Source organism: Ornithorhynchus anatinus, chromosome 3 (assembly GCF_004115215.2).
Source record: "Ornithorhynchus anatinus isolate Pmale09 chromosome 3, mOrnAna1.pri.v4, whole genome shotgun sequence".
NCBI lineage: Eukaryota > Metazoa > Chordata > Mammalia > Monotremata > Ornithorhynchidae > Ornithorhynchus > Ornithorhynchus anatinus.
In genome coordinates, this window is record NC_041730.1 from 3,869,139 (window position 1) to 3,892,406 (window position 23,268).

Here is a 23,268-nt window from a genome sequence, read left to right on the forward strand (position 1 = left end):
CGCGGGGGCTCACGGCCTTAATCCCCATTTTAGAGATGAGGTAACTGAGGCCCAGAGAAGTGGTGGGGTGACTCGCCCGCGGTCCCACAGCTGACAAGCGGCAGAGCCGGGAGTCGAACTCACGACCTCTGACTCCGAAGCCCGGGCTCTTTCCACTGAGCCGCGCTGCTTCTAGATACGGGGTCATCGGGTGGTCCCACGGGAGGCTCACGGTCTCCATCCCCGTTTTCCAGATGAGGTAAGTGAGGCACAGAGGAGTGAAGCGACTTGCCCAGGGTCACACGGCTGACAGGTGGCAGAGCCGGGATTCGAACCCGGGACCTCCGGCTCCCACGCCCGGGCTCTTGCCGCTGAGCCGCGCTGCTGTCAAGCAGCAGAGTGGCCTCGTAGCTCAGTCACAGGCCTGGGAGTCAGAGGATTTGGGTTCTAATCCCGCCTCCGCCCCTCGTCTGCCGGGTGACCTTGAGCCAGTCACTGGGCTTCTCCGGGCCTCAGTTCCCTCATCTGGAAAACGGGGGCGAAGACCGGGAGCCCCGTGCGGGACGGGGACCTGATCGCCCCGATGAGCTTGGATCTGCCCCAGCGCTTTGCACAGTGCCTGGCACACAGTGAGCGCTTCCCAAATGCCACGGTCATCGTTAAGCCACCCGGCCCTCGACTGGCTCGCTGTGGGCAGGGACTGCGTCTCTTCCATCGCCCGTCTCCCGACGCCCGACCCGTCCAGTGTTCCGCGCACAGTCGGCGCTCCGGAGATCCGACCGACCGGAAACAGTGAAGCAGCGCGGCTCAGCGGAGGGAGCCCGGGCTTGGGAGGCAGAGGCCGTGGGTTCGAATCCCGCCTCCGCCCCGCGTCCGCTCCGTGCGACTGTGGGGTGGTCACCTCCCTTCCTTCTGGGCCTCGTCCGTCGCGTGGGGATGAAGACGGTGAGCCCCGCGGGGGACAGCCTTGGTCCGATCGACCGGTGACAGTGAAGCGGGCTTGGGAGGCAGAGGCCGTGGGTTCGAATCCCGGCTCCGCCACTTGTCAGCCGGGTGACTGTGGGCGGGTCACTCCGCTTCTCGGAGCCTCGGTGACCTCATCTGGAAAATGGGGGTGAAGACCGTGAGCCCCACGTGGGACAGCCTGATTCCCCCGGGTCTCCCCCAGCGCTCGGAACGGTGCTCGGCGCCTAGTGAGCGCTTAACCGATACCACCGTCATCGTTATTATAAGACCGGTCCAGAACCTCGCGTCTCCTCGCGCATCGTTGCCCCTCTCCGCCGCCGGGCTGGATCCAGCGGATCGGCGGGAGTTTATAATCTTGTCCCCGTGTTTTCCCAATTTCAGGATGGGATCTTGAACCCTCACGCCGCCTCCTGCACTTGCGCCGCCTGCTGCGACGACATGACTCTGGTGAGTCAAAGGCGGAAGGAAAAACGCCTCCTCCTTTGGCCTCCTACGGTATCTGGTGGACGCCTCCGCCGTCCGAGCCCTGGCGGAGACGGAAGGGACGAGACGGCATCCGTTCGGCGGGATTTATCGAGCGCTTACCGTGCGCGGAGCAGCGGACGGGCCGCTCGGAACGTACGGCCGGGCAACGGAGAGAGACCGTCCCTGCCCGACGCCGGGCTCGCGGGCCGAACGGGGGAGACGGAACCAAACGGGCGCCTCCGGACCCGCGCCCGGGAGAGGCAGCGCGGCTCAGCGGAAAGAGCCCGGGCTTGGGGGGGGGGGGGGGGGTCAGAGGTCATGGGTTCGAATCCCGGCTCCGCCACTTAGCTGGGTGCCTGTGGGCGAGTCACTTCCTCTGGGCCTCAGTGACCTCATCTGGAAAATGGGGATGAAGACCCGGAGCCCCACGCGGGGCAACGTGATTCCCCGGTGTCTCCCCCAGCGGTGCTCGGCACACAGGAAGCGCTTAACAGATACCCACGTTACTATTATTCATCTGTAAAATGGGGATTCATTGTGAGCCTCCCGTGGGACAAGCCGATGACCCCGGATCTCCCCCAGCGCTTCGAACGGTGCCCGGCACATAGGGAGCGCTCAACAGATACCAATATTATTGTTCAAGCGCTTAGTCCAGTGTTCCGCACATAGGAAGCGCTCAGTAAATACTATTGAATGAATGATTAATGGTGGTACCTAAGGGCTAGAGAAGCAGCGCGGCTCCGGGGAGAGAGCCCGGGCTCGGGAGTCAGAGGTCGTGGATTCGAATCCCGGCTCCGCCCCCTGTCAGCCGGGTGGCTGCGGACGGGTCGCTTCACTTCTCTGGGCCTCAGTTCCCTCATCTGGAAAATGGGGGTGAAGACTGGGAGCCCCCCGGGGGACAGCCTGATTACCCTGCCCCGGCGCTTCGAACGGGGCTCTGCACATAGTAGGCGCTTAACAAACACCAACGTTATTATTGTTCTTGTTACTACGCGCCGAGCACCGTTCTAAGCGCCGGGGGAGATCCAGGATCATCGGTTGGTCCCCCCGGGGGGCTCCCGGTCTTCAGCCCCATTTTCCAGAGGAGGCGGCCGGGGCACCGAGAAGTGAAGTCCACAGCTCAGAGTCACGGAGCCGCCCGGCGGCGGAGCCGGGGTTCGGACCCCCGACCCCCGACGCCCGAGCTCTGTCCGCGACTGTTGAGGCGAAGACCCAGCCTCCCCCCACCCAAAGAGGGACAGCGCCGCCGCTCGCCTGGTTCTAATGTCGCTCGTCGCGGCTCCCAACTTGCGGACTCATTCATTCGGTGGTATTTATTGAGCGCCTACTACGTGCGGAGCACCGGACTGAGCGCTTGGATTGGACGATTCGGCAGCAGATAGAGACCGGCCCTGCCCGACGACGGGCTCACAGACCCCCCCCCCCCCCCGGAGCCGGGAGCTGCGGAGACGTCCCCTCCTAGGGGAGTCTGCCCCAGCCCCCCGGGGCTACCGGTCGGCTGAGGCAGCTCAGGACCCTCTCTCTCGTATAATAATGATAATCATGTTGGTATCCGATAAGCGCTTACTACGTGCAGAGCGCCGTTCTAAGCGCCGGGGGAGACGCAGGGTCATCAGGTTGTCCCACGCGAGGCTCCCAGGCTCCGTCCCCACTGGACAGATGAGGTCACCGAGGCACAGGGAAGTGAAGTGATTAGACCGCGAGCCCGACGATGGGCAGGGCCGGTCTCTGTCTGTTGCCGAATCGTCCATTCCAGGCGCTCAGTCCCAGTGCTCTGCGCGTAGTAAGCGCTCGGTGAACGCTAGTGAATGAATATCGAGTGAAGTGACTTGCCCACAGTCACCCAGCTGACCAGGGGTGGAGCTGGGACGCGAACCCATGACCTCTGACTCCCCAGCCCGTGCTTTGTCCACCGAGTCACGCCGGTTCTCTAATGATGGCATTTGTTAAGCGCCTACTATGTGCCAAGCAGTGTTCTAAGCGCCGGGGGAGGTACGGGGTCATCAGCTTGTTCCAGGCGAGGCTCTCGGTCTCCATCGCCATTTTCCAGACGAGGGAACCGAGGCCCAGAGAAGCGAAGCGACTCGCCCACGGTCGCCCAGCTGACGAGTGGCGGAGCCGGGATTCGAACCCATGGCCTCTGACTCCCCAGCCCGGGCTCTTTCCACTGAGCCGCGCTGCTTCTCTTCTCTTATGGCCTAACCCCGCACTGGGGCTTTGCTCTCCTCCTTCTGGTCCCCCCTCCTCTGTCCCCTCTAATAATAATGATATATGTAATGATAATCAAATATGAATGAATGAAAGGAGGGAGAACAACTTTGGAGTCAGAGGTCATGAGTTCGAATCCCAGCTCTGCCACTTGGCAGCCGTGTGGCTGTGGGCGAGTCACTTCACTTCTCTGGGCCTCGGTTACCTCATCTGTAAAATGGGGAATTAAGACTGTGAGCCCCATGTGGGACGACCTGATTCCCGTGTCTACCCCAGCGCTTAGAACGGTGCTAGTATTATTAATAATAATAATGTCGGTATCTGTTAAGCGCCTGCTCTGTGCCGAGCACTGTCCTAAGCGCTGGGGGAGATACAAGGTCATCAAGTTGTCCCACGGGAGGGCTCACAGAGTAAGCGGCCCTTAAATAGCGGCGTCGCTCAGCGGAAAGAGCCCGGGCTCGGGAGTCAGAGGTCGTGGGTTCTAATCCCGGCTCTGCCGCTTGTCAGCCGGGTGACTTTGGGCGAGTCACTTCGCTTCTCTGGGCTTCAATTCCTTCATCTTTAAAATGGGGATGAAGACCGTGAGCCCCTCGTGGGACAACCTGATCACCTTGTACCCCCCCCCCCGCGCCCCCGGGGCTTAGAACAGTGTCTTGCACATAGTAAGCGCTTAACAAATCCCATCGTTATTACTAAATACCATAAAAAAAGGGATTACTAAATGCATCGCTAATTTTTTGGGGGTTAAATGAATTACTAAATGGTATTTAGTATTACTAAATGACTAATTGTCAACCGCCGTTCTCAGCACTTGGGTAGATACGAGTTAATCAGGTTGGTAAGCCCGTCGAACGGCAGGGACCGTCTCTGTCTGTTGCCGACTCGTTCATTCCAAGCGCTCAGTACAGTGCTCTGCACAGAGTACGCGCTCGATAAATACTGTTGAATGAATGACGAAGTCCCTGCCCCGTATAGTAATCATGTTAATGATGACGACGGTATCCGTTAAGCGCTTACTATGCGCCGAGCACCGCTCTAAGCACCGGGGCGGGGGGGGGGGGGATACGGGGTCATCGGGTCGTCCCACGCGAGGCTCCCGGTCTCCATCCCCATTTTCCAGGTGAGGGAACCGAGGCCCAGAGACGTGAAGCGACTCGCCCACGGTCACCCGGCCGACGGGGGGGGCGGAGCCGGGATCCGAACCCCTGACCTCTGACTCCCGGGCCCGGGCCACCGAGCCCCGCTGCTTCAAATACCGTGATTATTATGATTATCGGTATCATTAATGAGCGTGATAACGACGGAGACTCTCCCTTTGTCCTCAGAGTGGCCCGGTAAGGCTCTTTGTGCCTTATAAACGACGCAAGAAGGAAAATGAAATGTCTTCCGCCCCCGTGAAGAAAGATTCCTCCAAAAACATCACTCTGCTCCCTGCGACGGCTGCTACGACGTGTAAGTCGGCCCGCGACGGGATCTCTTGAGCGCTCACGGGGTGCAGAGCACTGCGCCGAGCGCTCGGGAGGGGGCAACAGGACAGCCACATCCCCCGCCCACGACGAGCTCGGAGTCTAGAGGACCGACCGGAGACCGGTCGCTCGGTCAGAGGTGTCTGTTGAGCTCTTACGGGGCGCGGAGCACTGTACTGAGCGCTCGGGAGAGGACAGCAGGACAGCCACATCCCCCGCCCACGACGAGCGTAGAGTCTACGGGACCGACCGGGGACCGGTCGGTCGGTCAGAGGTCTTTATTGAGCGCTTACGGGGTGTAGACACTGTACTGAGCGCTCGGGAGAGGACAGCCGGACAGCCCACATCCCCCGCCCACAGCGAGCTAAGAGTCTAGGGGACCGACTAGGGACCGGTCGGTCGGTCGGGGGTATTTATTGAGCGCTTACGGGGTGCAGGGACTGTACTGAGCGCTCGGGAGAGGACAACGGAACACCCACATCCCCCGCCCACGACGAGCGTAGAGTCTAGAGGACCGACCGGGGACCGGTCGGTCAGGGGTCTTTATTGAGCGCTTACGGGGCTGCGGAGCACTGTACTGAGCGCTCGGGCGAGACGAACGGCCGTAGGCCCTGCCCTCCGCGAGCTGACGGTCTAGAGGGGGAGACAGACCCGAATAGAAAGAAAGGAACGAGGGAGAAGGGGCCGTAGGCGGCCGGGGGATGAAGAAAGGGAGCGAGTACCGGGCGACGCAGGAGGGAGGGGGAGGAGGGGAAATCAGGGAAGGCCTCTTGGAGGAGGAGAGCACCGTACCGAGCGCGCGGGAGAGTACGAGGTGACGGACGCATTCGGCGCTCACAGCCCCGGGGGGGGGAGACGGGCGTGAATAGAAATGAATCGATCGCGGACACGGACGCGGGCGGCGCGGGGCCGAGGGGGACGGGAGGGACGGGCGAAGGGAGCGGGTTCGGGTGCCGCAGAAGGGGGGACGGGGGGCTCAGCGGATGCGCCCCCCCCCCCCCCCCGCCCCCGTTTCCCCGCCGCCCTTCGCAGTCACGGTGACCCCCGGGCAGATCACGACGTCCGGCGCCCTGACCTTCGACCGGGCGTCCACCGTGGAGGCCACGGCCATCATCTCGGAAAGCCCGGCCCAGGGCGACGTCTTCGCCGGCCCTGCCGGTGAGTGGCCCAAGCGGACGGTGGCGCGGGACCTCGCCCGCCGCGGGAGTCGGAGGTCGTGGGTTCGAATGGCGGCCGTGTGACCGCGGGCCAGTCGCTTAACCTCTCTGGGCCTCGGTTCCCTCGTCAGGAAGATGGGGATGAAGGCCGGGAGCCTCACGGGGGACGGCCCGACGACCCCGGATCTCCCCCGGCGCTTAGAACGGTGCTCGGCACCTAGTAGGCGCTTAACAGATACCATCCTTATTGTCGTGAAGCAGGGTGATACGGCCCCCGGCCGCCCGGCGCTCGTGTCCCGTACCCCTGGGGGTTCTTTCGTCTGGGAGGCGGCGCGGCTCGGTGGCGGGAGCCCGGGCTTGGGGGTCAGAGGTCGTGGGTTCGAATGCCGGCTCCGCCGCTTGTCTGCCGGGTGACCTTGGGCGAGTCGCTTCCCTTCTCTGGGCCTCAGTGACCTCATCACTGATATAGGGATTAAGCGTGGGGTAAATTAGAGAAGCAGCGTGGCTCAGCGGAAGGAGCACGGGCTCTGGAGTCAGAGGTCATGAGCCCGAATCCCGGCTCCGCCACTTGTCGGCCGTGTGACCGTGGGCGAGTCACTTCGCTTCCCTGGGCCTCGGTGACCTCATCCGTAAAATGGGGATGGAGACCGTGAGCCCCACGTGGGACGACCCGATTCCCCTGTGTCTCCCCCAGCGCTTAGAACGGTGCTCTGCACGTAGTGAGCGCTTAACAAATACCAACGTTATTATTATTATTAAATGGACCGAGTCCACCCTGATTAGGTTGGATCTACCTCAAATAGGGATTCAATCCCCGGCCTCCTTCCCCTTTAGCCCGTGAGCCCCGTGTGGCTCGAGAAGCGGCGCGGCTCGGTGGCAAGAGCCCCGGCTCGGGAGTCAGAGGTCGTGGGTTCGAATCCCGGCTCCGCCGCTTGTCAGCTGTGGGACTCGGCAAGTCACTTCCCCTCTCTGGGCCTCAGTGACCTCCGGAAAACGGGGGGGGGGAAGACTGGGAACCCCGCGTGGGACAACCTGATGACCTTGGATCCCCCCCCCCCGCCAGCGCTTAGAACAGCGTTCAGCACAGAGTAAGCGCTTAATACCAGCGTGGCTCAGTGGAAAGAGCCCGGACCTGGGAGTCAGAGGTCACGGGCTGGAATCCCGGCTCGGCCACTTGTCCGCTGGGTGACCGGGGGCGAGTCGCTTCACTTCTCTGTGCCTCAGTTCCCTCATCTGTCAAATGGGGGATGAAGACCGGGAGCCTCACGTGGGCCGACCCGATGACCCTGTATCTCCCCCAGCGCTTAGAACAGTGTTCTGCACAGAGTAAGCGCTTAACAGATACCAACATTATTCTTATTACCATCATCATCATCATCATCATTACAATAGCCCCAGGTCACCCAGCAGAAAGAGCACGGGCTTTGGAGTCAGAAGGTCATGAGTTCGAATCCCGGCTCCGCCCCTTGTCAGCCGTGTGACTGTGGGCGAGTCACTTCACTTCTCCGGGCCTCAGTTCCCTCACCTGTCAAATGGGGATGAAGCCCGTGAGCCTCACGGGGGACGACCCGATGACCCCGGATCTCCCCCGGGGCTTAGAACGGTGCTCGGCACATAGTGGGCGCTTAACGGATACCGGCGTTGTTATTACTATGCGCAAAGCACCGTTCTGAGCGCTGGGGGGCTACCAGGGGATCAGGTGGTCCCCCGTGGGGCTCCCACTCCCCACCCCCATTTGACAGATGAGGGAACTGAGGCCCGGACGGGCCCGAGGTCGCGCAGCGGACACGCGGCGGAGCCGGGATTAGAACCCGGGTCTTCCGATCCCCCGGCCCGGGGCTCTACCCACGGGGCCGCGCCGCTTCTTACGCCCACCTGTCACCCCAACAGGCCAAGAGCCGGGTATCCAGCAGCCGTGCCGGGTGCGACAGCCGGAGCCTCACTACCCCGGTTACCAGGACAACTGCCCCATCTCGCCCTTTCCGGAAGCCGCGCTGCCCACCTCCCACCCCAAAATCGGTGAGTCGTCGGGTGGGGTTTACCGAGCGCTCGCCGTGCGCGGAGCGCCGGACTGAGCGCTTGCAGCGGGCAGTTGGGCAACAGAGAGAGACCGGCCCTGCCCAGTGACGGGCTCCCGGTGTAGCGGAGGGGTCGGCGCGGTGGAGGGGAGGGAGTTCTGCCCCGGGGATGCCCTCTCCTGCCCCCCCGATCACCCCCCGGCAGTGGGGAGCGGCCCCGGAGCGGCCCCGGTCGGGCACGGGGGGGCAAGAGGGCAGTTGGCATTTGGTCCGGGCTGATTCTAGCCGAGCGCCGAGGGACACGGGACCTAACCGGGCCGGCCGCGGTCCCCGTTCCCCCCCCCCCCCCCCCGCGGGGCTCGCACCCGTACGTTGGAGGGAGAATAAAAGTTGTGGTACTCGTTAAGCGCTTACTACGTGCAGAGCACTGTTCTAAGCGCCGGGGGAGACGCACCACGGGAGTCAGTTCGTCCCACGTGAGAGGCTCCCGGTCTCCATCCCCATTTGACAGATGAGGGAACGGGGCCCAGAGAAGCGAAGTGACTCGCCCACGGTCGCTCGGCTGACATCATGATAATAATAATAACGTTGGTATCTGTCAAGCGCTTACTATGGGCCGAGCGCCGTTCTGAGCGCTGGGGGGGGACCCAGGGGAATGAGGTGGTCCCACGTGGGGCTCCCGGTCTCCATCCCCGTTTGACAGATGAGGGAACTGAGGCCCGGAGAAGTGACTCGCCCACGGTCACCCGGCCGACGAGCGGCGGAGCCGGGATTCGAGCCCGTGACCTCCGGCTCCCAAGCCCGGGCTCTCCCCACTGAGCCGCGCTGCTTCTCTCTGACGCCCAAGCCCGGGCTCTCGCCACTGAGCCACGTAGCTTCCGATCCAAAGCCTGGGCACCCCGTCTTTTCCCCATCCAGAGGGGACAGGAGAATCTTCACCCTCCCGCCGCCGCGGCGGTAGGGGGTCACCCGAGTCGCCGTCCGAAGTGGCGGGGACGCGGGAGGGATAGCGAAGCTCCCCCGCCGAGGCTCGGGGGACTCCGGGCTTCGAGGACGGGAAACCCTCCCGTCCTGACCCGAGGGCGGGCGGCTCGGGGTCCTCGGGGGGGGGGGCCTCCGGCCACGATCGTAAAAGCGCAGGGCTTCGGGGAAGGGAAGGAGAACGGAGGGCCCGGAGGAGAGATCCCGAACCTGGGAGTCGGAGGACCTCCGGGTCGCTCGGCCGCGTCGGAGGTCGTGGGTTCGAATCCCCGCTCGGCCACTTCACTTCTCTGGGCCTCGGCGACCTCGTCTGTCAAACGGGGACGAAGACCGGGAGCCTCGCCTGGGACGACCCCATGCCCCCGGGTCTCCCCCGGCGCTTAGAACGGCGCCCGGCACAGAGGAGGCGCCTGACGGACGCCGACGTCGTCGTCGTTATTCATCCCGGCTCCGCCGCTTGCCGGCTCTGTGACTTGGGGCAAGTCGCTTCGCCTCTCTGGGCCTCGGCGACCTCATCGGGAAAATGGGGATTAAAACCGGGAGCCCCACGCGGGACGACCTCATCGCCCCGGCGCTCGGAGCGGCGCTCGGCACATAGAGAAGCAGCGTGGCTCGGTGGAAAGAGCACGGGCTTTGGAGTCAGAGGTCACGAGTTCGAATCCCGCCTCTGCCACTTGTCAGCTGGGTGACCGTGGGCGAGTCACTTCACTTCTCTGGGCCTCAGTGACCTCAGCTGGAAAATGGGGATTAAGACTGTGAACCCCGCGTGGGACGACCTGATGACCCTGTATCTACCCCAGCTTAGAACGGCGCTCGGCACATAGTGAGCGCTTAACAGATACCAACATTATTATTGTTACTACAGTAAGCGTTCGACGAACGCCACCATTTATTTTTATTTGTTTTAACTTTCCGCCAAGCCACGCTGCCTCCCTTTCCGGCCCCGATTAAAACCCCGGATCTCGCTCTCTCCCGCGCCCCGCTCCCTACTCCTCCTCCCTTCCCGCTTGCGAATGTCATGCGGCGATCGAAGCCTCCGGGTCGTCTCGCGGAGAATCAGGTCCGCGCGGTTCCTTCTAATTAACGCTTCTCACATGAACGAACCTTCTCAGTCAGAGGGCTGAACTCGGCTGATTCTGCCAGGGTGGAAGAACATTCGCTTTTGGGGGGCTGGGGATTCGACGTGCCTCCCTGCGGTTTACACGGGCAACGTGGGAAGGGTTCGTAATGATGATTATTATTATGGTATGCATCAGGCGCTTACTACGTGCAGATCGGGTTGGACCCGGTCCCTGTCCCACGTGAGGCTCACGGTGTCCATCCCCGTTTGCCAGATGAGGGGACTGAGGCCCAGAGAAGAGAGGTGACTTGCCCGAGGTCACCCAGCGGACAGGGGATTAGAACCCGGGACCTTCTGACTCCCGGGCCCGGGCTCTGATAATAACAATGTTGGTGTCCGTTAAGCGCGTACTGTGTGCCGAGCACCGTTCTACGCGCCGGGGTAGACCCAGGGTCATCGGGTTGTCCCACGTGGGGCGCCCCGTCTTCATCCCCATTTTACAGATGAGGTCACTGAGGCCCAGAGAAGGGAAGTGACTTGCCCGGAGTCACACAGCCGACAAGGGGCGGAGCCGGGATTCCCCGCTAGGCCACTCTGCTTCCCTTGGTCGTAATCTCGGGTCCGGCGGACTCTCCCCCTAAGGAAGCGCGTTGGAGGCCCAGGGAAGCGAAGCGACTCGCCCACGGTCACCCGGCTGACGGGGGGGGGGGGGGGCGGAGCCGGCATTCGAACCCATGACCTCCGACTCCAAAGCCCGGGTTCTTTCCCCTGAGCCGCGCTGCTTCTCTGTCGGATTTATTGAGCGCTTTACTGTGTGCAGAGCGCTGTGAATAGAGGGAGGAAGTCAGGGATAGACGCCCAGACGAGTGGGAGGAGAGGAAGAGACTTTTCGTACTGTACTGAGTGCCTTCGTTGATCCAGGCTAATCCCTTTGGACCCGGTCCCCGTCCCCCGGGGGGCTCCCGGTCTCCATCCCCATTTTCCCGATGAGGTCACTGAGAGCCAGAGAATAATAATAACAATAATAATAATGATAACGATAACGGTATTTGGGCCGAGCACCGTTCTGAGCGCCGGGGGAGATGCAGGATAATCGAGCTGCCGCACGTGCGGCTCACGCTTTTAATCCCCATTTTACAGATAGCAATAACAACGTCGGTATTCGGTAAGCGCTTACTACGGGCCGAGCACCGTTCTGAGCGCCGGGGGAGATACAACAGGATAATCGAGCTGTCCCACGCGGGGCTCCCGCTCTTAATCCCCGTTTTCCAGATGAGGTCACTGAGGCCCAGAGAAGTGAAGGGACTCGCCCACCGTCACCCAGCTGACGAGTGGCGGAGCCGGGATCAGAACCCGGGTCCTCCGGCTCCCAGGCCCGGGCTCTTCTCCGCCGAGCCGCACCGACTTGCCCGAGGTCGCCCAGCCGAGGGGGGGGGGTGGGGCTGGGATTAGAACCCGGGTCCCGCCGACTCCCGGGCCCGGGTTCGAGCCACCAGGCCCCGCCGCTTCTCACGCGGCTTAGACGGTGGACGGGATCTCCGAGATTAAGGGACCGAGGCTGCGGAAGGAGGGAATGAATCCAGGCCGAGGTCGGGCAGACCAGGTTCGGAGAGATTCGTTGGTGCCCTCGCTCATTTAGCGAGCGCTTACCGTGTGCCGAGCACTGCGCTAAGCGCTTGGGAGAGGGCGCTGATAACGGTGATTGCATCTAAGCGCTTACCAGGTGCCGAGCACCGTTCTGAGCTCCGGGGGGGATGCGGGGGTCATCGGGACGGCCCGCGTGAGGCTCCCCGGCCTCATCCCCGTTTTCCAGATGAGGCAACTGAGGCCCGCAGAAGGGAAGCGACCCGGCGGAGCCGGGATTCGAACCGGTGACCTCGGACTCCCAAGCTCACTCCGTGCGGGGCACCGTTCTCAGCGCCGGGGGAGATTTACGGGGTCAGCAGGTCGGCATTTTCCAGACGAGGTGACTGAGGCCCGGAGGAGTGAAGCGACTCGCCCACGGTCACCCGGCTGCCGCGGGGCGGGGCCGGGATTCGAACCCGTGACCTCGGACTCCGCAGGCCGGGCTCTTTCCACTGAGCCGCGCTGCTCCTCTCAGTTTGCGGCGGCCGGCGGAGGTTCTCCGCCCTTACGCCTTCCTCCTGTTACTAATGTCGACACGCACTTACACCCTCCGCGGTTCTGTGCTAGCCGGGCGAGCTTATCCACTATCCGTCTTCCTGATGATAATAATAATGATAATATCACGTGGAGTAAGTATAGAGTAGGTGACAACCTGATTCCCCCGTGTCTCCCCCAGCGCTCAGAACAGTGCTCTGCACATAGTAAGCGCTTAACCAATACCAACGTCGGCATTATTATTAAATACATTTCTCACTCGTCGCCACCGTGAGAAGCGGCGTGGCTCAGTGGCGAGAGCCCGGGCTCATGGGTTCGAATCCCAGCTCCGCCTCCCGTCAGCTGGGTGACCGTGGGCGGGTCGCGTCTCTGGGCCTCGGTTCCCTCATCTGGAAAACGGGAATCGACCGCGAGCCTCCCGTGGGACGCCCCGATGACCCCGTATCTCCCCCGGCGCTCAGAACGGCGCTCGGCACGTCGTGAGCGCTTAACGGATACCGACGTTATCATCGTCATCATCACCTTGCCTCCCCCCCGGCGCTTAACGCAGTGCGTGGCACATAGTAAGCGCTTAACAGGGGCCATCGTTGTTATAGTAATAACATATATGAAACGTAGTCATAAGGATATAATAAGGACGATGGTATCTGTTAAGCGCCTACCGAGCGCCGGGGGAGATAGAAGACAATTAGGTCGGATACGGTCCCCGTCCCACGCGGGGCTCGCATTCAGTCGCGGCGTGGCTCAGTGGCAAGAGTCCGTGGTCACGGGTTCGAATCCCCGCCCCCCCCCCCCCCCCCCCGGTCAGCCGGGGGACCGTGGGCGGGTCCCTCCGCTTCTCCGGGCCTCGGTCGCCCCATCTGTCAAACGGGGACGACGCCCGGGAGCCTCGCGTGGGTCGACCCGCCGCCCCCGGATCTCCCCCGGCGCCGCGGACGGCGCCCCGCGCGCGGTGGGCGCTCACCGGCTCCCGACGGGGTTATCGGTCGATCGCGCGCCCACCGCGGGCGGAGAAGCGAACGGAGCAGGCCGCGGCCCCGGGCCCGTCGGGAGGAGGCGCCGGAGGGAGGGCGGCGGCGGGATTCGCACCCCCGCCGGGCGCCCTGACGGCCGGCGCCGTGCGTTCTCTCCCGGCGCGGCGCAGTGCTGACGTCGTTGCCCGCCTTGGCGGTGCCCCCCAGCGCCCCCGCCAAAGCCCCGCCCGGCCCGGGCCCCAACAGGCTGGAGACCCCCGACCAACGCAGCTGGCTCTACCTGGAAGAGATGGTCAACTCGCTCCTGAGCACCGCGCAGCAGCTCAAGACCCTGCTGGAACAGGCCAAGCAGGCCGGCGGCACGGCCGCCGCCCTCGCCCACGACAAAATCCAGCCCGACGGCGACCGCAAGGAGGTAACGCCCCGGCCCTCCGCCCCGTCGCGCCTTCCCCGATGGCAGATAAGTAGAAGCCAGGTGATAGCGCCGGGCACCGGACCGAGCGCCTCGGAGAGGACGGGAGAGCGGCGAACGGACGCGTTCCCGGCCCGCCGGGAACGTAATGACGCTGTCGGTGTCCGGTAAGCGCTTACTAGGTGCCGAGCGCCGTCCCAGGCGCTGGGGGAGATCCGGGGGTCCTCGGGGTGGCCCACGGGAGGCTCCCGGTCTTCATCCCCGTTGCGAGGTCACCGAGGCCCAGAGAAGTGACTCGCGCACGGTCCCCCAGCTGCCAGGTGGCAGAGCTGGGATTCGAACCCGCGACCTCTGACTCCCAGGCCCGGCCTCTTCCCACTGAGCCGCGCTGTCCGGGACCGCGTGACTCTATCCAACTTTTGCGGTCGCATTTAGCGAGCGCTCGCCCTTGCCGAGCACCGGACCGGGCACTTGGGAGAGGGCAACGGAGCAATGAATAGACCCGCTGCCTGCCCGCACCGAGCTGACGGTCTAGGGGACGGCGGCGGGGCTCAGTGGAAAGAGCCCGGCCTTGGGAGTCGGAGGCCACGAGTTCGAATGCCGGCTCGGCCACTTGTCAGCCGGGTGACGGTGGGCGAGTCGCTTCACTTGTCTGGGCCTCGGTGACCTCATCTGGAAAATGGGGATTAACCGGGAGCCTCCCGTGGGACGACCCGATGACCCCGTCTCTCCCCCGGCGCTTAGAGCGGTGCTCGGCACCGAGGAAGCGCTTAAAACAGATCCCAACATCATCATTAGAGGTGGCGGGTTCTAATCCCGGCCCCGCCACCGATCAGCCGCGTGACTCTGGGCGAGTCACTTGACTTCTCCGGGCCTCAGCTCCCTCCTCTGTAAAGGGGGATGAATAGTAATACTGATAATGATAACGTTGGGATCCGTTAAGCGCCTACTATGCGCCGAGCACCGTTCTAAGCGCCGGGGGGGGGGGGGGGTCCGGGGTCGTCGGGTGGTCCCGCGGGAGGCTCCCGCTCTTCATCCCCGTTTTGCGGACGAGGGAACTGAGGCCCGGAGAAGGGAAGCGACTCGCCCGCGGTCACCCGGCTGACAAGGGGCGGAGCCGGGATTCGAGCCCCTGGTGGGACAACCCGATGACCTCGTATCCCCCCCGGCGCTTAGAACGGTGCTGGGCACAGAGTAAGCAAGCGTTGGGCAAGTAGCATCGTCCTCTTGATTGTTGTTGTTATAGCCGACGCAGTCCCCGCTGAGCAGACATCCAGTCCGGAGTCGACTAGGTAGTTGTGAGACGCCTGCTGTGGGCCAGAGACCGTACCGAGCGCCGGGGTGATGGAGCTCCGCCTGGGGCTCCCCGTCTGAGGAGGAGGAGGAACGGGGGATTCGATCCCCATTTCGCGGACGAGGGGACTGAGGACCGCCGAGTAAGGGAAGGGACGGGCCCGAGGTCACGCGGCAGAGAAATGGCGGAGGCGGGATTTGACCGCGGGTCCCCTGGGCCCCGCCGCTGCCCCGTGACGTCGCGGACTCCGTCTCTGCGCTCGGAAAACCGGTTCCGGTCCCAGGCTGGAGAAGTGCTGGTCGATGACGTACAAGTCGAGGGAAGGCAGCGCGGCTCGGTGGCAAGAGCCCGGGCTTGGGAGTCGGAGGTCATGGGTTCGAATCCCCGCTCTGCCACTTGGCAGCCGTGGGACCGTGGGCGAGTCCCTTCCCCTCCCTGGGCCTCAGTGACCTCATCTGTCAAATGGAGATGAAGACCGGGAGCCTCCCGTGGGACAACCCGATGACCTCGGATCTCCCCCCGGCGCTTAGAACGGTACTCGGCACGTAGTAAGCGCTCAACAGATACCAACGTTATTATTATTATTATTATTATGGGTTCCGATCCCGCCTCCGCCCCTTGTCTGCCGGGTGGCGTTGGGCAGGTCATTTCTCTGGGCCTCCGTTCCCTCCTCTTTAAAAGAGGGAGTGAGACGGTGAGCCCCACGGGGGACTGTGTCCAACGCGACTTGCTTGGATCCACCCCGGCGCTTAGTACGGTGCCCGGCACCTAGGAAGCACTTAACAGATAACCCGATTACTATTATCGTTATCATTACCCCCCCTCTTGGATTAGAATCAGGCAGCTGGGGGTATTGGTGAAATGCTTATAGAGAAGCAGCGCGGCTCAGCGGAAAGAGCCCGGGCTTGGGAGTCAGAGATCGTGGGTTCGAATGCCGGCTCTGGCCCTCGTCGGCTGTGGGACTGTGGGCGAGTCACTTCACTTCTCTGGGCCTCGGTTACCTCGTCTGTCAGATGGGGATGAAGACCGTGAGCCTCACGGGGGACAGCCTGATGACCCTGTGTCGACCCCAGCGCTTACAACGGTGCTCTGCGCATAGTAAGCGCTTAACAGAGACCGACGTTATTTATTTACGGGGCGCAGAGCCAGGGGCCCAGCATTTTTGAGGAGGCGGGAGGAGCGGCGCGGCCGAGGGGAAGGAGCCCGGGCTTGGGAGTCGGAGGTCATGGGTTCGAATCCCACTCCGCCGCTTGTCAGCTGTGTGACCGTGGGCGAGTCACTTCACTTCTCTGGGCCTCGGTGACCTCGTCTGGAAAATGGGGATGAAGACCGTGAGCCTCCCGTGGGACGACCTGATGACCCTGTATCTCCCCCAGCGCTTAGAACGGTGCTCGGCACGTAGTAAGCGCTTAACGGATACCGACATTGTCATCATCATCCCAGCTCCGCCACTTGCCTGCCGGGTGACCCTGGGCGAGTCGACGCCCACCTCTCTGGGCCTCAGTCGCCTCATCCGTAACATGGGGATTGAGACCGGGAGCCCCACGTGGGGCGCGGACCGAACCCGACCTGACGGATGTGTGTCTACCCCGGTGCTTAGCGCAGTGCCCGGCGCAGAGTCGGTGCTTAACAAATACCATTTTTAAAAAAAACAAAGTCGGTAGTCACATCCCCTGGCTCAGGAGGTTACGGTTTAAGAGGGGAAGGCAGACATCAGTAGAAATGGTGTCCCGGTGAGCCGGGCCCAGCGTGGCTCCGTGGGAGTCAGAGGTCGTGGGTTCGAATGCCGCCTCCGCCGCTTGTCAGCTGGGTGCCTTCGGGCAAGTCGCTTCACTTCTCTGGGCCTCAGTTCCCTCATCTGTCAAATGGGGCTGAAGACTGGGAGCCCCACACGGGACAACCTGATCACCTTGTATCCTCCCCGGCGCTTAGGACAGTGCTCTGCACATAGTAACGCTTAACAAATGCCATTATTATCATTGTTAAGACTTGTCTTCATCCGTCACTCTCACTCTCTGGGCCTCAGTTCCCTCGTCTGTCAAATGGGGATTGAGACGGTGAGCCCCACGTGGGACAGGGACTGTATATTCACCTGTAAAACGGGGATGAAGACGGTGAGCCCCACGTGGGACAGCCTGATCCCCTTGTGTCTCCCCCAGCGCTTAGAACGGGGCTCGGCACGTAGTAAGCGCTTAACAGATACCGACATTATTACTATTATCCCGCCCCATCACCTCGTACCCACCCCCGGCGCTTAGCACAGTGCCCGGCACATAGCTAAGCGCTTAACAAACGCCATCATCATTATTATTATTATTATTATTACTTGACCTCTAGACTATAAACCCCTCCTGGACAGGGATTTTCCCTGCGAAGTGAAGAGGTTCAGCGATTTGCCGGAGGCCTGCGGGGGGGGGGGGGTAAAGGTTTCGTGATTTTTCCGGAGGCCTCCAGGGTGAAAGGTTTTAGCGATTTGCCGGAGGCCCGGAGGGGGAAGAGGTTTAGTGATTTTCTGGAGGCTCCGAGGGTGAAAAGGTTTAGTGATTTAATAATAATAATGTTGGTATTTGTTAAGCGCTTACTACGTGCAGAGCACCGTTCTAAGCGCTGGGGGAGATACGGGGTCATCGGGTTGTCCCGTGTGAGGCTCCCGGTTAATCCCCATTTTCCAGATGAGGTCACTGAGGCCCAGAGAAGTGAAGCGACCCGCCCGCGGTCCCCTAGCTGACATGTGGCCGAGCTGGGATTCGCACCCACGGCCCCTGACGCCCAAGCCCGGGCTCTTGTCACTGAGGCCATGTTTGCCGGAGGCCTGGAGGGGGAAGAGGTTTAGCGATCTTCCGGAGGGCAACAAGGTAAGGAGGTTTAGTGATTTTTCTGCAGGCCTGGAGGGGGAAGAGGTTTCGTGATTTTTGTGGAGGCCGGCGAGGTGGAAAAGGTTTAGTGATATTTTTTTTTTAGTGACTTGCAGGAGGCCTGCAGGGGGGAGAGGCTTAGTGATTTTCCGGAAGCCTCGAGGGGGAAAAGCTTTAGTGATCTGCCAGAGGCCTGGAGGAGGAAGAGGTTTAGCGATTTGCCGGAGGCCTTGAGGGTGAACGGGGTTAGTGATTTGCCAGAGGCTCCTAGGGGGAAGAGGTTTAGTGATTTTCTGGAGGCCAGCAGAGGGAAGAGGTTTAGTGATTTTTCTGGAGGCCTCCTGGGTGAAAAGGTTTAGCGATTTTTTGGAGGCCTCGGAAGGGAAGAAGTCTAGTGACTTGCCGGAGGCCTGGAGGGGAAGAGGTTTAGTGATTTTCTGGAGGCCAACAGGGTGAAAAGGTTTAGTGATTTTTTAGAGGCCTCGGAAGGGAAGAAGCCTGGTGATTTGCCAGAGGCCTGGAGGTCGAAGAGGTTTAGTGATTTTCCGGAGGCGTCGAGGGCGAAAAGGTTTAGTGATTTGCCAGAGGCTTCTGGGGGGAAGAGGTTTAGTGATTTTCTGGAGGCCTCATGGGTGAAAAGGTGTAGTGATTTTTTGGAGGCCTCGGAAGGGGAGAAGTCTAGTGACCCGCAGGAGGCCTGGAGGGGGAAGAGGTTTAGTGATTTTCCGGAGGACTCGAGGGAGAAAAGGGTTAGTGACTTGCCAGAGGTTTCTGGGGGGAAGAGGCTTAGTGATTTTCTGGAGGCCAACAGAGAGAAGAAGTTTAGCGATCTTTCTGGAGGGGGGAGAGGTTTAGTCATTTTTTTTTTGGAGGCCTCCAGGAGGGATGAAGTTTAGTGACTTGCAGGAGGCCTGCGGGGGGGGGGGGGGGGGGGGGGGGAGAGGTTTAGTGATTTTCTGGAGGCCTCGAGGGGGAAAAGATTTAGTGATTTTTTTTGGAGGCCTCGGAAGGGAAGATGTCTAGCGACTTGAAGGAGGCCCGGAGGGGGAAGAGGTTTAGTGATTCTCTGGAGGCCTCGAGGGGGAAAAGGTTCAGTGACTATTGCCAGAGGTCACGGGTTCTAATCCCGGCTCCGCCACTTGTCCGCTGTGGGACTTTGGGCAAGTCACTTCACTTCTCTGGGCCTCAGTTACCCCATCTGTAAAATGGGGATTAAGAATGGGAGCCCCACGTGGGACGTCCTGATGACCTTGTATCTCCCCCAGCGCTTAGAACAGTGCTTGGCACATAGTAAGCGCTTCACAAATGCCATCGTTATTATTAGTCTTGGGGGAAGAGGTTTAGTGATTCCCTGGAGGCCTGGGTTAAGGGTGAGAGCGGGTTCAGCCGAGGGCAAGAGTCCTCGATCTCGTTTCGGGCCCCGAATCCCATTTCAGCCGCCAACGCAAGCCTCTCAACCCGTCGGTGGTATTCCCTGAGCGCTCGGCGTGTGCAGAGCACTGGACTGAGCGCCTGGGAGAGGACATACAACAGAGTTGGTGGGCGTATTCCCTGCTCGCAGTCCATCAGTGGTATTTAGTAAGCGCTTACCGTGTGCAGAGCGCTGTAATACTACGACTGATAACGATGGGGTCTGGTAAGCGCTTACTGGGTGCCAAGCACCGTTCCAAGCACGGGGGAAGATACAGGGTAATCAGGTCGTCCCACGTGGCGCTCACACTTTTAGCCCCCATTTCCCAGATGAGGAAACTGACGCCCAGAGAAGGGAAGTGACTCGCCCAAGGTCCCACAGCAGACAGGTGGCAGAGGCGGGATCAGAACCCGCGTCCTCTGACTCCCAAGCCCGGGCTCTTGCCACCGAGCCGCGCTGCTTCAGGCGTGCTGAGCGCTTCGGTGAGGACAGCGGGGTTGACCGACACGTTCCCCGCCTTCGGTTCATCCAGTCGTATTTATTGGGTGCTTACTGTGTGCCAAGCACTGTGCTGAGCGCTGGGGAGAGGACGGTACAGCAACAGACACATTCCCTGCCGATCAGTCAGGGGCATTTACCGATCCTTCACCGTGTGCAGAGCACTGGACTAACTTGGACTACCTTGCCGCGTGCGGGTCGCTGTACTGAGCGCTTGGGAGGGGACGATACAACAGGGTTGGCGGATGCGATCCCTGCCCTCAACGAGCTTACGGTTTAGAGATTAACTACCACCGACAGCCTGAAGCCAGATGTCTGTCATAAGAATAATCGTGGCATTCGTGAAGCGCTTACTATGTGCCCGGCACTGTACTGAGCACTGGGATGGATACAAGCCGATCAGGTTGGACCCAGTCCCCGTTCCCGGGTCGGGCTCCCGGTCTCCATCCCCATTTTCCAGTTGAGGGAACTGAGGCCCAGAGGAGTGAAGCGACTTGCCCAAGGTCACACAGCAGACAAGTGGCGGGGCCGGGATTAGAACCCACGACCTCCTGACTCCCAGTCCGGCGCTGTGCTGTCTGTCTGCCTGTGCCTCTCTCTCTCTTGCCTCCCCCTCTTCATACCCATCTGTGTGTACGAAGGGCTATTCCATTCATTCGTCCATTCGATCGTATTTATGGAGCGCTTACTATGTGCAGAGCACTGTACTAAGCGCTTGGGATGGACAGATCGGCACCAGATAGAGACGGTCCCCGCCCAGTGACGGGCTCGCGGTCGAATCGGGGGAGACGGACGGACAAGAACAGTAGCGATGAATCGAGGGGACGGACATCTCATTAAAACAGTAGCAGTAAATAGAATCCAGGGGATGGACATCTCATTAACAAAATAAATAGGGTGATAAAAATCTATACAAATGAGCGGACGAGCACTGTGCTGAGCGGAGGGGAAGGGAGAGGGGGAGGAGCGGAGGGAAAGGGGGATTCCAGTGGATATCCATTTAATCAGCCAGGAGTTTTAAATGTCATTGAAAGGGCCACTTAAAAAGCGAAAGGGCTCAGGTTTTACGTACTGTAATTTTGTAAAAATGTTCCTAAAAAGGTTACGCGACCCTCCGGTTAAAAGAAAGCGAGGCGGCACGGGGGGGCCTCTCCCCGAGTGCCTGTAAATCTCCTTTCCGAAGGACGCTAAGCCGCCTTTCCGGGCGAGCGTTTCCCTTCCCCCAAAAGGCACCCGAAACCCGCCCGCGCCGCTTCTCCTCGGCCCGCGTTTTAAAAATGCCTGCATCGAAGAGAGAACCTTTCCTTTCCTCGCCTTTCCGAAACCAAAAAAACACAGCCCAGCTCAGGGCCGCTGCTCCCTCTGGGAAACCCAGCCGAGATAATAATAATAATGTTGGTATTTGTTAAGCGCTTACTATGCGCAGAGCACTGTTCTAAGCGCTGGGGGAGATACAGGGTCATCGGGTTGTTGGTTCATTCAATCGTACTTATTGAGCGCTTACTACGGGCAGAGCACCGGACTAAGCGCTTGGAACGGGCAGATCGGTAACAGATAGAGACGGTCCCCGCCCTTTGACGGGCTCACGGTCTCATCGGGGAGACGGACGGACGAGAACGATGGCGATAAATAGTGTCGAGGGGAAGAACGTCTCGGAAGAACAGTGGCAACTAAATAGAATCAGGGTGATGTACCTCTCATTAAACAAAATAAATAGGATGATGAAGATATATACAGTTGTCCCACGTGAGGCTCACAGTCTTCATCCCCCTTTTACAGAGGGGGGAACTGAGGCACCCAGGAGTTAAGTGACTTGCCCAAAGTCACCCAGCTGACAGGGGGCGGAGCCGGGATTCCGAACCCATGACCTCTGACTCCTGAGCCCGGGCTCTTGCCACCGAGCCGCGCTGCTCCTCGAGACGTCAATTCTGGAAAACGGGGCGGTCACGGGGTCGGGGGTGGGGGGCGGGGTGTCCCTCCCCGCCGTCACCCCTCCGCCAAGCAGGGCCAACTGGGCCACCCCGGTCGGGTGAATGGCGGACCGAGCCACGTTCCCGGAAGCCTCGGATTCCTTCTCCCGGTTTCGGGGCAGGGAACGCGGCCTTAGCAGCCGGGAAGAACCCTCTGAGGTGTCCCGGCCGTTATTTAAGATAGCGGTCTTACCTTACATTGGTCTCGAACAGATCCACCCCCTCAGCACCGTCCTCGTCCGCTCAACTGTATATATCTTCATCACCCTATTTATTTTGTTAATGAAATGTACATCGCCTCGACTCTATTTAGTCGCCGTCGTTTTTACGAGACGTCCTTCCCCTCGACTCTCTTTATCGCCGTCGTTCTCGTCCGCCCGTCTCCCCCCATCGGACGGTCAGCCCGTCAGACGGCGGGGACCGTCTCGATCCGTCGCCGACTCGTTCGTTGCAAGCGCTCCGTCCGGTGCTCTGCACGGAGGAAGCGCTCGGTAAATACTACTGAATGAATGAAAAAGGGCGGGCTCAGTGGAAAGAGCCCGGGCTTGGGAGTCAGAGGGCGTGAGTTCGAATCCCGGCTCTGCCCCTTGGCAGCTGGCTGACTGTGGGCGAGTCACTTCACTTCTCTGGGCCTCGGTTCCCTCCTCTGGAAAATGGGGATGAAGACCGTGAGCCTCACAGGGGACAGCCTGATGACCCTGTATCTCCCCCAGCGCTTACAACAGTGCTCTGCACATAGGAAGCGCTTAACAGATACCAACATTATGAAAAAGGGCTGCTGATTAGAACCCAGAATCCTCTGGCTCCCAAGCCGGGGCTTCTTCCTCCAGGCCGCTTCCGAAATGACCAGCGATCTCCACCCCGGCCTCAGCGACGTCTCAAAAACCAATTCTTCGTTTTTCTTCCCCCTCGAGGCGGGCCGGGAGCAGCAGGCAGAGAAGGGCCGAGTCTTGTTTTCACGCATTCCCTTCTTTGGCTTTGCGCCCTGCCGTCTCAGATAAGCTCTGTCCCCAGTAAGCGCCCAATAAGTGCCCTCGACTGTCCTCTACGCTGCCAGCTCACTGTGGGCGGGGAATGTGTCTGTTCGTTGGCCTGCCGTCCCCTCCCGAGCGCTTAGTCTAGTGCTGTCATTCATTCATTCATTCAGTAGGATTGATTGAGCGCTTACTATGGGCAGAGCGCTGGACTGAGCGCTTGGAATGGACAGATCGGTAACAGATAACAGTCACTGCCCTTTGACGGGCTTACGGTCTAATCCGGGGAGACGGGCAGACAGGAACAATAGCGGTAAGCGCTCGAGAAATCCCACCGACTCTCTGACTGTCCTCTGGACTGTCGGCTCACTGGGAGCGGAGAATGTGTCTGTTTACTGTTCTACTCTCCCCTCCCTAGCGCTTAGTCCAGTGCTTTGCACCTAGAAAGCGCTCAGGAAA

The 23,268-nt window shown here is 61.0% G+C and overlaps 1 protein-coding gene across 2 annotated transcripts in view; it reads left to right on the plus strand.

Annotated features, from left to right (window-relative positions):
- DEAF1 (DEAF1 transcription factor) overlaps positions 1-23,268 on the plus strand; it is a 52,904-nt gene that overhangs the window by 21,461 nt on the left and 8,175 nt on the right. For both annotated transcript variants that reach the window (XM_029059404.2, XM_039911342.1), the window contains 5 exons: positions 1,327-1,392; positions 4,944-5,070; positions 6,117-6,242; positions 8,132-8,260; positions 13,566-13,810. In XM_029059404.2, the coding sequence (XP_028915237.1) occupies positions 1,327-1,392; positions 4,944-5,070; positions 6,117-6,242; positions 8,132-8,260; positions 13,566-13,810 (693 nt within the window). The remainder of the gene's footprint in view (positions 1-1,326; positions 1,393-4,943; positions 5,071-6,116; positions 6,243-8,131; positions 8,261-13,565; positions 13,811-23,268) is intronic.